The sequence below is a fragment of the Vidua macroura genome, chromosome 2 (genome assembly GCF_024509145.1).
Source record: "Vidua macroura isolate BioBank_ID:100142 chromosome 2, ASM2450914v1, whole genome shotgun sequence".
In the NCBI taxonomy this organism is placed as follows: Eukaryota; Metazoa; Chordata; class Aves; order Passeriformes; family Viduidae; genus Vidua; species Vidua macroura.
This window is the reverse complement of record NC_071572.1, coordinates 38990111-39007178: the sequence shown is the minus strand read 5'-3', so window position 1 is coordinate 39007178 and position 17068 is coordinate 38990111. Positions and strand designations below refer to the sequence as shown.

The 17068-nt window shown below is 37.1% G+C and overlaps 1 protein-coding gene across 3 annotated transcripts in view; it reads left to right on the top strand.

The window, feature by feature from the left end:
• Positions 1 to 17068, top strand: part of PCCA (propionyl-CoA carboxylase subunit alpha) — a 272572-nt gene that overhangs the window by 152420 nt on the left and 103084 nt on the right. For all 3 annotated transcript variants that reach the window (XR_008441592.1, XM_054004588.1, XM_054004591.1), the window contains one exon: positions 14809 to 14911. Coding sequence is in view for 2 of the 3 variants with exons in the window: in XM_054004588.1 (XP_053860563.1) it covers positions 14809 to 14911 (103 nt within the window). In the remaining variant the exon portion in view is untranslated. The remainder of the gene's footprint in view (positions 1 to 14808; positions 14912 to 17068) is intronic.

The window sequence follows — 17068 nt, the reverse complement described above, 5'->3', positions numbered from 1 at the left end:
TGGCAGCTGTTGCACCCCACTGGCAAATCCTATTCAGACTTCACTTCCATTCACCATTGCCATTGGAGAATTGATTTCTCTCTCCTCTGCTCTAACCTTTCCCAATTCATTTTGGATTGTTCAATGTGAAACATTTTAATTTCATATCATACAGCCATTCAGCTCACAATCCTTTTTTAACCTGTCACCAGGGTAACAGCATAGCATGCTTGCTTTAGGCAATCAAGTTTTTATTTCACATGCTTAATGTTGCATTAAATGTTTGCATTTTGTTTAACCCTCTTAAATACTTTAAAATGTGGATATATTTTGCAGGGTAATGAAGTCTCTGATTTCAGTGTGAAGTCTTCACAGAAATTGTCTTACTTAAAATAAAAAATAAGAAATCAGAAGATGAATACAGTAATGAGAAGATTATTAATAAAATCCCAAATGGCTGAATGAGGCAAACATCCATAGATGGTAAAAAATATTTTTCCTCTCGTAAAATCTTCCAGAGGCTTGTTATTATAATCTTTAGACCTATATTTTGGGATTATTTTTACCTGTAAGTGCTTGTATCCAATTAATGCAAATATAGGATTAACCATGCAATAACATGACTTTAAGAAGTGAAATGTCTGGCCTTTACGTGTCAGCCTACTTCACACTGCTTCCCAGATGTGTGTGGAACTGTAAGCTGAATAACAAGCATTTTTTAATACATCAAAATTAAAATTTATTGGAATGATGCTGTTGATTAAAGAAATATAGGATTTTCAAATATCTGTTTTTCCTCTACATGCCAACCATCATGGCATGAAGAACAGGCTATAACCATTTTATTGGAAATAAGAATAATAAGGAATGTGTTATCATAGATGATTACAAAAATAAAATGGGCATTTTCCTACCTTTAAAAATATAGATTTCCTATAACTGATGCTACAGAGCAAGTCCTGCCTGTCTTGGTAAAGGAATAGGACTAGCCAGGTTTGCCCTCACTTTTTTTGTTGGTATTAAAAATATGTCTGTAATAGATGTCCTGAAAATACCCAGTCTTTAAGTACAATTAGAGGTGTAGTGTTAAAGGCTTTTCATCTGTCACAATCTAGTTTCAATTATATAGGTATAAAAGATATGGGGGGAAGGGGTAGGAAGTATTTAATTTTAGGATAAGTAAAATCTTAAGAACATTGCATTGCAAATAAGCCAGACTTTCTCATTTGTAATGAAATAAACCCATAATGAAAGCACTGATAATATACATGTTAACACTAAAGAATACTAATTTTGCAAACCTTCCTGTTTTCAAAATAGGTCATACATATCTATTGTTGTTTAGAAAAACCAAATGTGGAATATTTGATTAGTGTACTCTAGCCGGCGTGTAAGTTTCTTGAGAAGACAGCTGTTTGCTATAGATCAGATCGAAAAAGTTGACTTAGAATTTTTCTTCCAACAGCATGTAGCTAACTATAGAAGGATAGAAATTAAGTTTCTTCTATTATTTTCCAAGCTTTCTGTCCAGTTTTCTATTTTCCCAAGTTGTGCTATAAGCTACCAAATGTTATTGCTTGCCTAAAGAGGTTTGGCAGTGTTTTGTTACTGAATTTTGCCAAAAGGAGCCAAACATATGGTAACAGTTAATTTATTGGTTCTTCTAACCTCCAGGGAACTCTTTACAGAGAGCATATTACCTTTTTATCTAACATATTTTAAATAAAAGAGCTGTTGACTTGAAATTTGATATGCCAGTGTAGAAGCTAAACCTTCAGTGTGGTTATGCTCAATTCAGTCTTGTTTAAGGGTAAGACTAAAAGTGTAAACATACAAGATTGAGCTAAGACTTCTTTCTTTTCATCTTTCAGAGGAGTGGGTCTCTTCTGTATAATTTTAGTGTGTGTGGGTTCAAATAAAAATACTGAAAAGACATTTTCTTGAGGAAAAAAATAATCCCTACCTTTGTCTCAGAAGTCTTGCAGATCTTTCTTAACTTTTGTTTAAAGATATTCCAGGTATGTGCATTACCAAGGAATGCTAAAAGAAAGGAATATTTTTCATTTCTTTGTATGTAAGACCACAGACCTGTTTGTTGGTTTGTGACAATGTACAATTCTAGTGGGAGAATTATTTGAGAGGTAACATTGCTAATAGTGTTGCTATGTGCTATCTTGGAGTTGAATCTCATCCCTGATATTTGCAAACTCAAAATCAATCATCTACTACCTGCATTAGAGGTAGCCTTAGGTACTGTATATTTTTGGTTTTGTGACTGGGAGGTATTGTGAATCTTAAAAGGAAAGCTACATGGATATGCCATTGTATTTTAAATGGGATACTTGGGATAGATGGTGCCTTAAGTAAAAAATATTTAATACTGATTTCTGTTGTTTCTTCATAAGTATTCAAAGACCCGGATATTTTCCCCTAGATCTGTGTTGAGACTGCTCATATGACTTTTTCTTTTATGATTATGGATGATTCTTTAATATCTTTCACAGTCCATTCTTTTCTGTGTAATTAGATGTAGTGCTTGGAGTTTGTTTTGGCTGTGGCTTCCCTTTAGCATATATCTTCAAAGCCAGTAGTGTGAGAAAGACTGGGCAGGAAAGAACGGCACAGGACCTTGTTCTTTTGAAACCAGGGATGTTTACCCACGGACTTAGAAAGGAGATGACAGGTCTTTATCCTGTCTCTCTGTGGTGCTTAGTAAAATTAGCCTTTCTACAGATGGTAGTGAGATGATACAAATAAATTATTAGCATATTAATTCCAGTTAAAAAAAAATACTTCTAAAATATCTGAGTTCCTAGGCTTTAACCTTTTGTCCCTGTGTGTTTTGATATGTGTTTCTGAATCTCCTCTCTCTGGCATGATGGTGGAAGAGATGGTGACATACCTTGTTGACAGTAATGATTTTCTCTAGGCCCTGCTGCCCATTTTTCTACCAGACACTGAAATTTAAAGCAGGTGCTCATCTGGCTGCAGCTAACTGTTAATGTCCACAGACAACTTTATCCTGTTTGTCTCCCTGAGCTAGTGAGAGCACTTTTCTTTAAACTCTTTCTTGCCTGCCCTGCTCCTCCCCCTGCAGCAAAGCCTTTATTCTTGTTACTTGTATCCTCAAATCACAATCATTTAAAGATGCTTACTAATATTAAGTCCTCTATTCACTGTGATTTTTTCCTATTCTTTGATCTTGGACATTGCACGCCTGCCTCTACTACAGGCTGCCTTTTCCCAAGACTTAACACTAGTATTTGAATGAACCCTTTTGAGTAAATAGGCTGCAACTCTGTTTCAGTGATTTCCAAATTCTGGCAGTCTGACAGCCATTTAAGCTTATGCTGGGTGTTGTAGTACCTTTCCACAGCCCACTTTTTTTCAGTTTCCTCAGCTTTCTCATTCATATATGTCTTTCCAGAAGCAAGGGGGAGTGAGAGCTGATATCATTTTGCTGTTTCACAGTTTAAAAAAGTGGATTGCAATGAGAAATTGTTGTGTTCAAGGCAACAAGAGGGTGGAGCATAACTCTTCAGAGATAAGGACTTCTGTGATTTAACCCCAGCCACCAACTATGAAGAGAATTACCTCTACCCTAGCCAAAATCAGCACACAAGGCTAGTTTGTCTCCCCTAGGAAGGTCCAGAGGGGCTGCAGTAATTTGGATTTTAGAGAAATTATGTTGGGTATAAACAAAGGAACTTTGGGCTGAGGAAGAGCATGGATATTGTGTATGAATTCCCTCAGCAGGTGAGTGCACAGGAAGGATTAGGGCTAAAAGCAAAGTTGTGAGAACCAGTTCTGAACATCTTCTTTGGTATCCTCTTTCAGCTGCCATGCGCTACAGTTGAAAGCGTATTTCAAAAATATTTTGGATCTTCCTCATGTTTGTACAGCAGTTTTACTTCATGTTTTAGCATTTCGGTTCAAAATGAGTCTGTTTTTTGAGTCAGAAAAATCCTAATGTTCTTTTTAGTATCCTTTTGATCACATACAATTTGTTTATAGAATAGAAACAGTCACAGAAAAACGTGTATTGGGTTAGTAAGAGTTACAGTATCATCTATGTGTATTTGTGTTCATTAAATAAAAATTGGATGTGTAAAAGGTAATGTTTAAAGAAAATAGTTTTTTCCATAGCATTTAAAAATGTACTTTTATAGTACATTTTAATATATTATGTTATTCATACATTTAGCACATTTATTCTTTGCCTTGTGAATTACTGAACTGCACTGATTAGTGCTAATTGTCTGGGCAAAAAGGAAAGGAAGGAGATGGAACTTACAGTTAAGTACATTATAGAAGTGTAACTATATTCTTATGTTCTTCCTAGACCTTATTTAACTTTCTGCTGTTTATCATTGAATATTAGACTAGATGGATATTTAGGCCAGTCAGTACAGCCATTTTTATGTCCCCATCCTGTATTGATCATGATTATGCTAAAACAACCATTATCAACGAGGTTCATCCCACCTACACAGCCTGGCTTCTTTAATTCTGACTTTAGTCAGCAGAAAGCTTAGTGGGTGTCACCCTGATTATCAAGAGTTTTCTAAAGCCTTCTGAGTTTACATTCTTGTAGAGAACTTTCCCACACAACTTTCTGTAAACAACCTATTGTTTTGCATTCTTTCATAGAGGCGGAGAAATTTGATGTACAGGTAGTTTGTCCAGTGTCGTTGGAGAGGTGGCACGTTCACCCTCCAATCCACTGGCACCTTTTGAGAACTATAAAAGATTGGAGTCAGAGAAAATAAATTAGTCTCTTCATCGTGACCAAAGCTGTGGTGCGTCATTTTTCCTTGTGTTATCTGGTGACAAGTGGGCAAAATTTTTCATATTACTACTGAGAATGAGGCACTAGCTGTTACAAATTTTTTGTCCTTCACATTCAACCCTAGTTTAATAATTCTCAAATTCTGTAATACAGGTTTGATGTATATAACTTTAGCAAAGTTGGAAGTCTATGCACAGTTTTTTCTTACTGTCTTTCTTCTCTTTACTTGTGAGACCATACTATGAACAATGGCAGATGTCTTATTTAAAGCATGAAAATACATAGAGGGCAATTGATATTTATCATCTTTTGAATATGTATCACTCTTAAATTATTAGATGCCTGTATTTCTGTGGCCGGGAGTTGCAGTGCCTAAGTAATGTAAAAAATATAGCTAAGCATTACCTAAAAGTAGTTCAGCCAATTTCAGGTCTAACTCATTGTGAGAGGTACCTTTCTCTTTCCATTAGTTAAGAAGGGAAAAGATGGTTAATATTAGGTGCTGAAAGCTCAGTGCTGTGAGTGCCGGATGTAAGCTGGAAGTGCAGGGGGTGATGCATGGAAGGCAATGGGAGTCACTGAGCTCTATGTGCTGTAGTTGTCTAGACAAGACATACGAGTGCTCGTTTGAGATAGGCATTTTTTATGTTATCTAATATAATTTTTAATGGACTTTTGGGGGTTTTCTCATCTGCTATGATTTTTTTTTCTTCAACTGAACAGAATTAGTGGCATTAATCTGTTTCATGGGAGTCTAGGGCAGAAGAAACTGAGAACAAAGCTTTAGAATCCGTGAAATATGACACATTCCTTACATGTGGGAAGTAGCTGTGACATTGCCTGTTGAAACTGGCTTGAGTACTTCTAGCCAAATGCTGTAATCACATTTACCTGTGGTTTGGTAGATATATCGTTGATACTTGTGTTGTCACCCAGCACTAGTTCTTGTGCATGTAGTTTGAAAAGCTAGGCACTGTCTAGAAAACCAGAGTTCCAAATGAATCACAGCTGTTGGCCAGCTTCTGTTTCTTACACTATGGCATGTAGGATGGCTAGCAAGGAAAATCTGGTCATCCTTCTGCAGGACTGTGGGCCGTCCTGAATGTACATTCTATGTATTGCCTGAATTAAGTCTCTTATAGAGGAGAAAGCACAGCAGAAAAACATGTTCAATACAGCTGTATTCCCAAATTCATTTCATTGGCATGAGATGGTTAAGCTCTTGGATGGACTCTTGGTTCTGCTGCAGCAAGTTTGTGGGAGGTGATAAGCTCTGTGTGATAGATGAGCTCTTACAAGACTCTGGAACTCTACTGAAATCTGGTGCAAGCATTGTGTCTTCCAAGATGCACAAAAAAAGAGAGTGTAATTCTATTTTAAACAATTGCCTATTGGTTATTGCATATCTGACAGGCTTTAGAGAGACCAGGTCAAATCGTGAGTCCTACAAAATGTGGCAGAAATTCCATACTTCTGGCAATACAATCTGGTTAGTTCCAAGGGGACTGCAGATCAAAAGGGTGAGAGTCCTAAATGAAACTAAATCGTAGGAAAGACAGCATTCAATACACAGCTCTTAACAAAAAACCCAAAGATTTTTGGAGGTGGTATTCTCTAAAAAGGTGTTTTCAGTTTGACCTGAGACAGGTTGGGAGTTTTATTTTAGTTAGCTAGCATAATTTAAAATTATTCCTTAGTTTGCACACTGTGTTCCTTGTGGGCCTTAAAAGAAGGCCCAGTGTTCTTGCTCTCTGTGCTGTTGCCAAATTTCCTCAGAGATAGCTTTATTCTGATGTCTTTCCTTTTCCCTTGGGTGTTGTAGTTGTCTCTCACTCCTGATAGTGCGCTTCTTTAGTAAGTTCAGCAGGTACTGGAAAGTTTCACTCTATTGGGTTTTAAAAAGTTTATTCCTTAAAGAAACACTGTATTTCAGTTTGTTGTTAGTGCCTGTGGGTCAAATGTGTATCTCTGAATAAGAAAGAGATAGTTTAATGTGGTTTTTTTGGATTAAGTTTGTAAATCAGTGATAGTTGGGGAAATGGCAATCTGTTCAAGGAGATATTATCTAATAAGATAGAGGCAGCTCAGGCAATGACTTTTTCAAAATGGAATTCTAAAATTTGATTCTGAAATACACATTTTCTCCTCCACAATTGCAGAACAATTTTTCAAATATGCTGCGCTTTACAGTATTTTCTTTGCTTTGAGCTGGCAGGAGCTGGTAGGTATTAAGCACTTCATAACATAACTTTTACTAGGGCAACTGAAAAAGAGGGGTTGAGCTTGAATTTAAATGTCAGAGGTGGGGTTTTTTTTTGGTTTTTTTTTGTTTTTTTTTTTTTTTTTTTCCCCTGAATATCTAGGCTAAACACCAAACTTAGAATTTTGTGGGAATGCAATTTCAGAAATTGTCATTAAGATCAAAATCTCTTCATGTGAATAAAGAATTCTTCAAAAACTAATCTAGCTGTCATTAGAGAGTGTACCAGTACAAGTGTACCATCTTGTTCATGGTGAGGATCTCTTACTCTCACTGTATGTATTTGATTTCTGATTAGATTTAGTCTAGTTTTGTGACCTGAATGCCCATTTGTGACTGGAGTCAAGATTAGTCGGCAGATTTCACTACTGTGATGAGTACAGCAAACCTATCACAAAGTTTGCCTGGATGTTTCAAAAAAAGAGAGTATGAAAAGTAGTCTTATATGTAGAAGTAAAATTGGATTATTTCCTTGTCAAACTGAGACATCACCTCATTTTTGTATTAGTAGATTAGCATTTCCTTCTGCCTATTTTTTATGTGGACAGCATAGTATTCTAAACTTAATACAAAATGAAAAATAGCACATTATTAGTGGGAACAGCCCTTCTTTGAATGGAGGTGTAGGAAACAGACTGCTCAACAGGCAGCTACATCCCAATGCCACCATGTTATATGAAAGTACATAACTGCTACTGGATGATGTTAACAGAAGAGCTTTAGTCCTCCCTAGTGCATCACAGGAGCCTGTTCTGAAGCTCTTTACACATAAAAAAGTGAGATAATTATTGTAAGACTATTCTTAAATATCTGCACAATAAGTTTCTTTGCTTAAGGATATAAGGGAAAATTTGTATAGGAAAGGGCGTTTAATGTTTTCCTTTTACGGAATAAAGTATTATTATTAGTTTTGCCAACTGCCCAAAGTTATCTCTTAATAAAAATAAAAAAAAAGTTATGAAATTTGATACTTTAATTGGAGGAGAAACAGCCCCAAATTTTTTGATGACAAACAGATTTTTAGATTTTTCTCTCCATAACAGTTGTTAGCATGCACAGGTCAATATTGTTGACTGATCTGATTAAAAACACCTGCTTGCAAGTGGTTCCATCTTTGGTAAATAAAAGATGGTTAAAAAAACAGATTAGAAGAACAAACTTGTAAATTATACTAAAAATAAATGTCTTTTCTCTGTACTTGTGAACAGTTGATTTGAGTGTTCCTTGCTTCTTATTTCACAAATGCTTGCAACGAGACAAATAGCAGGATCGCTTATCCAGCATCAATGCTTGTGATGTTTGCTTTTTCCAACAGAAACCAAATACTAAAGTAGACCCTAACATGTCATAGGAGAGGAAATCAGTTTCAGATATATTTTACATTTATTTATTGGAAATTTTCAAGCTATGCGGTTGCCTGATGGAGGACTGGGCAGTGTGACCCTTTTCTGAAACTGAGAGGTCTTAGGCTCTACTGGCAGCTCCCAGGGTTACTGTGTTTCATACAGTTTACTGCTGCAAAGTGCATAGAAATGTCCTGTCATTAGAATCAAGTGCCAAAACTTTGTGTCCCAAAGAATGCATCATCAGGCTGCAAACCTGAGTCTCCATGTATTCTCTCAGCCTCCATGAATCTCTCATTCCTTCCTACCATCAGCAGGGTAGGCTGGTGAGTTCCCCAGATAGATACCCGATAGATTTAAATCTAAAAGAGCCATGAAAGATCTTTCAAGAGGCTTAGAATTGTTGTTTGCCTGCATGTTTGGAGGATAATTTCTTGTTAAAACTGTGGAGACAGCTTTGGCAGAGGAGCCCCTAGTTCCTTGCCCCTGCCAGGCTGCTGAGGATGCTGGCTGTAAAACACTGGGATTAGGGTGTCTCTCTTTGCAGGACCCAAGCCCTGCACCTTTAGAGATCTCCACAGTGGAAGCGGGTCGGCCAGGGTGAGCTCAGGTTCTTTGCAAGGTTATTTCTCAGTTAAATGGAGATGAATGACATTGAGCCATACTCCAAGGTCTGGGCAGCCAAATTCACCCTAGATTTATAACTGTTTCTTTGGCCCTCATCCAGGTTTCACTACTGGAGGTTTTTGTTGATCACGGGATTGTAGGCTCTTATGTCAATGCAAATTGCTCGAAAAGCTTCTGTTGAAGGAAAAGGGAACATCCAGATGTATGCTGTACACAATACACTCCATGGCATCATTTTAGAGCATTGATTTTATTTTATAGTTTATCTTCCATGTAATTTCATGTTTTCCTGTGGTCACTATTCAAATAGAGTATAGGCTATAAATATACGTATTTGTTATTGATCTCAATGTGATATGTAAGAAAATGTAATGTAAAACCTTTTTGATATAACTGTTGAGTAATTCTTTCAGCCTTTGTCTGATCAGCTGGCATACAGGCTAGTAGAGGTTATTATTTTGTATGACATATGAAGAACTATAATTTAGTCTAATGATGGTATATTTTCATATTCACAGTGAAAGGGGTACACGTATATGTATGCACATATAAAACAGGAAGAAGGAAAACCTATTTTAATGTAAAAGGGCACATGATATGTATAGACGGACCAGTCTGAATATATGTAGAAAATGTGTGTGAATAGATATAGAAAATACTTCAAATTGCTGAATAAAATATTCCCAGATTCTTAGGTTCCTTGCACATAATTTTTGGTTCTTAAAATAATCCTGTGAAAATGCTGCTTTTATCTTTTCTGTGTGATGATGAACTTTTATGTTGGAAAGTGTTGAAAGTACTCCGATACTAAAGCTTAGATTTGTGTTTTGTTTGGCAGTACACTTCTGTTTAGAATTCTTTTAATCTATCAATTCCCTGCTTTTATATTCATCTGATAGTTGAAGGTTCTCTGAAGGATATTTTTTTTGCATATGAACTTATTAAACCAATAATGCTCAAAAGTGTGAGATTTACTTCCCTTTTTTCGTTTTTTTTTTTGGGGGGGGTGGTGGTTTGTGGGGTTTTTTAACGGTTTGGTGTTTTTTTTCATTGCAAGATAGGCTCTTGTTTGAGTTGTTAAATTTCTATTTGCCTTTCTTGATTTTTTTTTTTTTGGAGGGGTGGGGGGAGGGCAGGGAAAATAAGAAACAATTTATATGGTAGATCTAAAGTTTCATTAAAATTGCTTATGCCCTGTCCCAGGCATTTTAAGTGGGCCATCTGTCTAAACATCTCTGCATTTTTTTCTGATCATTTCCTCGACTTATTCATGAGCCATGGGAGGGCTCCTTTGTAGTCTCCATGTAGCTGGTTCAGTCTACCCCCACTGAATACATCTATGTGCTTGCATAACATATCTTTTCACAGTGCTGGAAATTCTCTGAACTTGGTTCAGATGAATGGCCCACTTTCTGAAGGTCTTTTTTTCTCCCTTTGCAAGATTTGTATGCAGAAACTGACCTTGGTGGCTACAGAATCCAGCACATTATTCTTGATCATTTTACAGGCCACCTGCTGTGAAAGTTATGATGAAGGATTTCTTAATGATTCTTTGACCATTAACATTGTTTTAAGTCAATATTTCACTTTTATTTAACTGCTGAATAGGTAATTGCACAATTGAAAAACAGCTTTATGGAGTGTCATATAATGTGGTTTTCAAACGCTTGTAATCTTTCAAACAGGAGGATTTGTTATGATAGTTTGGGATTTCTCTGTTTACATAAAGTATTATGCAGCAAAAATATCAGAAGTGAAGAGGAATTTGTGTTTTCCCCCACAGCATTAGAACACATATTTTGAATTGGGAGTAAAAAAATCTATACTCAATTTTCTGATCCTTTAGAAGCTGGTGACATCCTAACTCATTTACATCATCAGTGGTAATAGGGAGAGGGAAGTTTATTTGCCACAAACTGCAGAAAATTGTAGTTTTTATTGAGTTCCTTCTATCTGATTGATTGGTGACAATCAAAATGGCCAGGGCAGTGTTATTACTTGATTTGCTTTTGTGAGTGTCTGTTTTCTTTCATTACTCGTTTTTGACTAGACTACATAATAGTTTAATGAATGTGTTCCATGAGCACAGTAAGTATGTGTTGACCTAAAATTTTTAGCAGTTGTCTGCTTTCCTCACTGAAAACTTGCAAAGAAACCAGGAGCTTTGGTTGCTGTCTTATTCTCAAGTGTCTTCCTCTCCCACACACGGCATTTGGGAGTAAAAGGGACATAATACATTTCTACACAGACATCATCTCTAGTTGAACAAACAGCAGTAGAACTTGAAAATAAATAAGCAGGCAAATGGTGCTGTTTTTCTTGTTGAATTGCTTGCATGTTTTTGTAATTGGTGCTTTGGAGTAAAGCCTTTATGACTTAAAGCCAGGCCATCACTCTTCAGCTGTGTTCCTATGCTTGTGATGCTTCCCCTTAGAAGGCAATTTGGAGTGGAGAGATTGAGTACTGCCCTTTTTAGTGTGGAAGGAGTTTCTAACCCCCTTCTCCACCTATCTCCTGTTGTTGTGGCTGCGGTGCTGCCTTTGCTCTCTGTCCCTTTGTGTGTGTAATGCTCCTGGCAAGGATCAGCAGCTCCATGGCCCTGCTCCCCATCCACCTGGCACTTTCATCTTGCTGTGAATCTTGTGTTTCTTCCTGCAGCCAGTGATCTTTATATGCAAATGAAGTAATTTTATTGGATGATATGTCATTTGCCAAAACTGGGAGAAAAAAGGGGAGGGCGTGTTGAACCCTAGGAAAGATATACTGTGTGGACTCTGAATCTAGGGTTGGAAGGGAAGTGCCTTGTGTTTTCTTTGGTTCTTTTATGATGGCAAAAATTGCACTATTTTTATTTTCAGTGGGATATATTTTTTTTCTTTGAATACAATGTTGGATTTCAGCCCATTATGTAGAATTTTTAAAGTTCTACATTTTTCCTATATTTTGAGAGTAGCCAGAAGTTTGGAGAGTTTTCTGTGAACTAGTGTGAAATATATGCAGAGTTCAGGTGCTTTCTTTGGGAGGACTTAAAAGTCTTCTCATCTCAGCTAAGGGAGCAGCCTTGGCCAAGAACAAAAATAACTTCCCATGCACTGGGACATTTCAGATTAAAAAAAAACCCAAACACCACAAAACAACAGAAAACCCCTCAACAAATCTCATTTCCTAGCCTGGTAGAAACTTCTGCATTTCTAAAGTAGTTCATGGATGTGAGCAACTTCGTTTTCATATTCAACAAACTTTTAGAGTTTGATCCTTACTTTTGGACTTCGTAATCCTCATTTATGTAAACGTTCCCTACCCGCAAATCCTATCAAAATGGAGTCTACTACAAGATAATTTCTTTGAAAGGAATTTGGTTTAATGAAGAAGTAGGATTGTCATGAGCTAATGTAAGTATATGTCCTAGCCAGTGTCAGTTATAGTTACAAAACCACAGGCCAAGCTGAAAAATGTCCCTGTGCAAAGGGATCTAGTAATTCCAGGAGGGAAGTACAACTTGCTGTATACTTGATGCAGTTCTGGACTTTGCCTTCCTGGCCATTGGTGTTGCAGAGAGAGGAATTATGTGGCTGTTTGAAACCCAGGCAAAGCAGTGATGATAGTTGTGCCTTTCAAGAGGCATGCATCCTGTTTGGAGATACACTTGACAAAGCTCAGCAAGACAGGACTGAACAAAAATAATCCCTGCTGGAGAACAAGACTGTCTTTCCTTTGATGGCTAGCAGCCAGATTCATGAGGTCACTTCCAGTCAAATGCAATATGAAGCAGGGCTGTGCCAGCAAGGCTGTAAGGAATCTCATGACACCAGTGAAGCAGATCTACTAAGCTGAGTTTGTGATATCGTCCTAGTTCTAATATAAGAAATATGATATTGCTATAAACCACTAAATCCTGTTGGTTACACTGCAGTGGAATATCATGGAGAACCTAACCAGCTGCTGCCTGTATTCCTCCTTACTGGTGCTCTGATACGAGGAAGTGCAATGAAAACATCTCTTAGCTTGCTGCCTGCTACCTGTGCAGGAAATTCCTCTTCCTCTTCTTCAGGAACTCCTGTGTCTGTCACATTTCCTATCAGCCAGTCTAAATGTTTGGTGACATACAGGAATTTCAATATGAGTTGCTGAGAAATAACATTGCACCCAATGAACCATAGATAATTCCTCAGATTTATTGTTTGACAATTGTCACTGTATTAAATGTGACACGTGGCATCGTTAGTACAGGAGCAGGTTATTTAAAATATATATAATATGTCTTGTGAACTTTTCGAGTAGTGATGGAGGTGAGCTAAGGTGTTTGGTGAAATTTGAGGTAGGTCTTACTTGGCTTGCATCCAGAAGTAACTAAGGATTAGTATAATCTATTTGTGTCTGCCATATTTAGCATTTCCATTTTCCCTTTTCAGGCACATGGCAAGGCACAATTTTTGGAAGCTCCTTGCCTCATTAAGTATTTGAACTTGTGCTTTCTTAAGTTCCAGATGTCTAAAAACCTGATGTTCTAAAATAATTGTTGAAATTCTTAGCCAGTCAGTGTATTATCCTTGGCTTGGACAGATAATTTCTCCTCCTGTGGCCTCTAGAGGCCTCACAGGTGCATCTCCCTGTTGATTCCACAGGAAACCTGAGCACTCTCTTTGGAGAGATGTGGTTCACTGGTCACTTGAATCCTCTGGAGGATGCATGTGGCATAACGTGTTTACAGGTTTTAAGACTCTGAAGGCTGCAATAAAAGCTGTAGTAAGTGCTATAATGTACAATAGATTAATGTTATAGCAGAAATGATCCTTAAAAGAGATGTAAAGGTGATAAAATTATTATCTCTACAGATTTCTTACAGAAAAATCTAAACAGTGTGGAAGAAAAGCTCTACCAAAATGTGTTTTTGTTTAATGGAGTTTAAATCACACCTTCCTGTCTTCCCTTTAGGCCATGTGGTGCCTGCTTGTGGTAATATATGGTGACCACTCATTAGAAAAGATGTAGCATAGTTGTGGACACCAGTTGTTACGGCAAAGTGGAAGAGACTCGACAAGTTAGAATGAGGAAACTGAAAATGAATATACATTCAAATAAAATAGCTGAAAATTGCATGTTTCACTCTGAACTTTGAAGAATGGAGGCTCAGTTCTCATTCCTTTGCTGCCAGGTGCATGCTTTTTTAAGTTGAAAAGATTCAGGTTTCCTGTGTTACTTGATAAATGGTGCAGTCACAAAATGCTGCAGGAATAATCCTCCATGTGGGCTGTGATGATACATCATTATTTTTTCAGTATGCTTGAAGGGCTCTGTGGATGAGATACTTAAAAATGTATATTAGTTATCAAATTACTTGTATTACTTGTTTGGCTGAATCTTTTGTCTGTAATTGGCTTTTAGTTAAGGTTTACTGAGAATGAGATTAAAGAAATAATGATTGTATTTTGCCCTTGAAAAGACTGCTCCAGTTATCACTGTTGCTATTCTCCTGCCAACCCATTTTCTCATCTGCTTTTCATCCTGTTTGAGTTAATTCTGCAGCAAGTGCTGGCTGCATTCAAGGGCCTCCTATAACTTTATCAGCATACCCAGTGTGTCAAGGCAAATCTAGAAAGAAAATAAGAGTGTATTTTCTCCTTATATGCTGCTTGACAGAAAAATGTATTTAGTATATATTTTTTTCAAGTATGCTCTCCAACTGTGTCTATAGATTAATGATATTTTATATCCTTCAGGACCATCCTATGAGGCAAGTGCTTCTGGTTAACTTGGGAGAAGCATGAAATCTCTGTTAAAATTTTTTCTTCTGTCTGTTTCTTTTTTAGAATTCCTATTGCTAAATCAAAGAGAAGTAGCTGGGAGCTCTCTGTGCATCTAGGAGGTAGAATTTACCCAGTTGCAGTTTCAAAGCATGGCTCATCATTTTCTGTAAGTTCTGCTCATTTTCTAAGAAATTCAGTGCATTGAGTGAACATATATATTATCCTTGAAACCTGCTAAAATTCTCCATCTTTTCGTTGACTAAGGATAGATGTGTGGTTTTTCTTTAGGTAGGCATTGCTGTGAATTACCAAACAAGACTCTGACAGTTAAATAGTGCTAGTGTACTGAGATTTTTCTCAGGCTCATGCCTGTGGAACATTTTTGTATGTAATTGTTTATAAATTAGTTTCTAAATTATTCTGTTTAGTGTCTTGTTTGCAAGTAGCATCTTATACTCCATTGTAGATACATGAGAGCAAGAAAATAAATGCAATGTTGACAAAAATTGCATTACCTTAAGCTAGTGTTTATAAAAACAAATCAAAGATCCAAACAAATTGAATAAGCAATTGTACTGGAATGGGATTATTCAGCACTCTGTGGTGGAACTGTATGTGGTCATAGTAAAATGCCAGTGTTTCAGGATGTGCTTATTCACTTCAGATGAATGTGTAAAAACTTTTGTTTTTTACAAATGTTCTAAGGTAATTGCTTAAGCACTTAATGTTGTCAGCATGAAAGGCAGAAGGACAGACCATGACAGTAGAGGAACAGTAATGCTGGGTTTGGTAATTCAGCCATTCAGCGGAATAAAGCCAAGACACAGTCTGGTTGAAGTATTAAGAAGATAAATTTGTAGGGAGAACTACTTTTTATGGCTGTTAATGGTGATTCCACAACCAAAATGAGACTCTTATTTTTTTAAAATAGGCAGTTGACTTGTATAGTGTTTGTTGACTCTTAGACAAAAGATTTCAAAAGGGCCTTAATAAGGCAAATTTTCTTAAAATGGCAATGACACACCCTACTTGCTGAATTGTTGTTTCAGAAGCAAAGGCCAAGTCTGCATGCAGTTTTTAAAATCTTTATAATACTCCTAACAGGCATCCTGTGAACTTGGATACAGTCCATTCAAACAATAGAACACCTGTGTCAGATACTGTGCATACTAAAACCATATACCTATAAAGATATAGTGTATTAAAAATTGCACCTGAGCTTGGGTATGTAAAAAGCAGGCAACTCTTTTTTAATAGCAGGGTTGAGTAGAATTAAACTTATTTTTATTGTTATTGGATAAATAGCAGAGGACATGTTATTCTGCATCAGTAATTTTCTTTTTCCTGGTGTTCTCCTGTGACTGTGCTGCAGATAAGAGTATATAGTAAATACAGCACTGTCAAACTTTACAATGGAAAACCAGCTGCCTTAAAACTTCAAAGAAGAGAAGTCAAGACTAGGAATGAGAAATCTTGTTTCTGATCAGGAGGTATAACATACAATCAGGAAGAAACCGGGGAAATTCAAAGCTTGCTTTATTAACTTTGCTGTCAGAAACACAAGCCTCACTTTTTGAACTTCTGCATTTAGTTTTTGCTCTTAAGTTGGTGTGACACGGGCTCCTGCCTTTGTGGGTTGTGTCTCCTCATGGCTTGTGACAAAGATAGCTGAATCTGTGGTGCAGTTAGATAGCCCAGTGGGAGGGCCACTTTCACATTCCCCTTCAGAAGTTTACTTGCGCTGCAAACTGTGCTTTGCACAGCGGCATTCGCATCCTGATTTAGTTTGTTTACCAGAGGGACCCTTCCAGCAGTAACTCTTTTTTTTCCCCTGTAACTCTGCTGCTCTCAGCAGCCCAAAGCTCCTGTGTCACAGTGAGCAGCGCTGTGCGCAGGGAGTGTGAGCAGCAGGCTGCTCCGTGGTTCCTGCTGTTCCAGAGGATTGTTCCTCAGCATTTTGGGCTACGGGTCATCTGTCGTTTTCTTCGTTTAGCAGGAGATTCTTGTTGAATTGTGCAATGTGAACTGCTCTTCGCTGCTCTTATTTTTCAGAATTTTGAGTTTTGAAACCATCTGTTTTTAACTATTTTGTTTGTAACAGAGGTATTTGATGGGGGCTGGCTTTAGGCCACTTCAGCAGCCTTGCTTCCCAAAACTGAAGGATAAGTGGTCAAGTGTGAGCGATGCTCTTTGCCTGAAGCGCTGCAAAATAAAATATTAATTTTTGTTATTCCAGTAGAGGTTAAAAACTTCTGTGAATCCTAATTTGATATATTTTAAAATAGAAGTAACTTGTTTTTTTCTTTTTTTTCTGAAGCCAGCA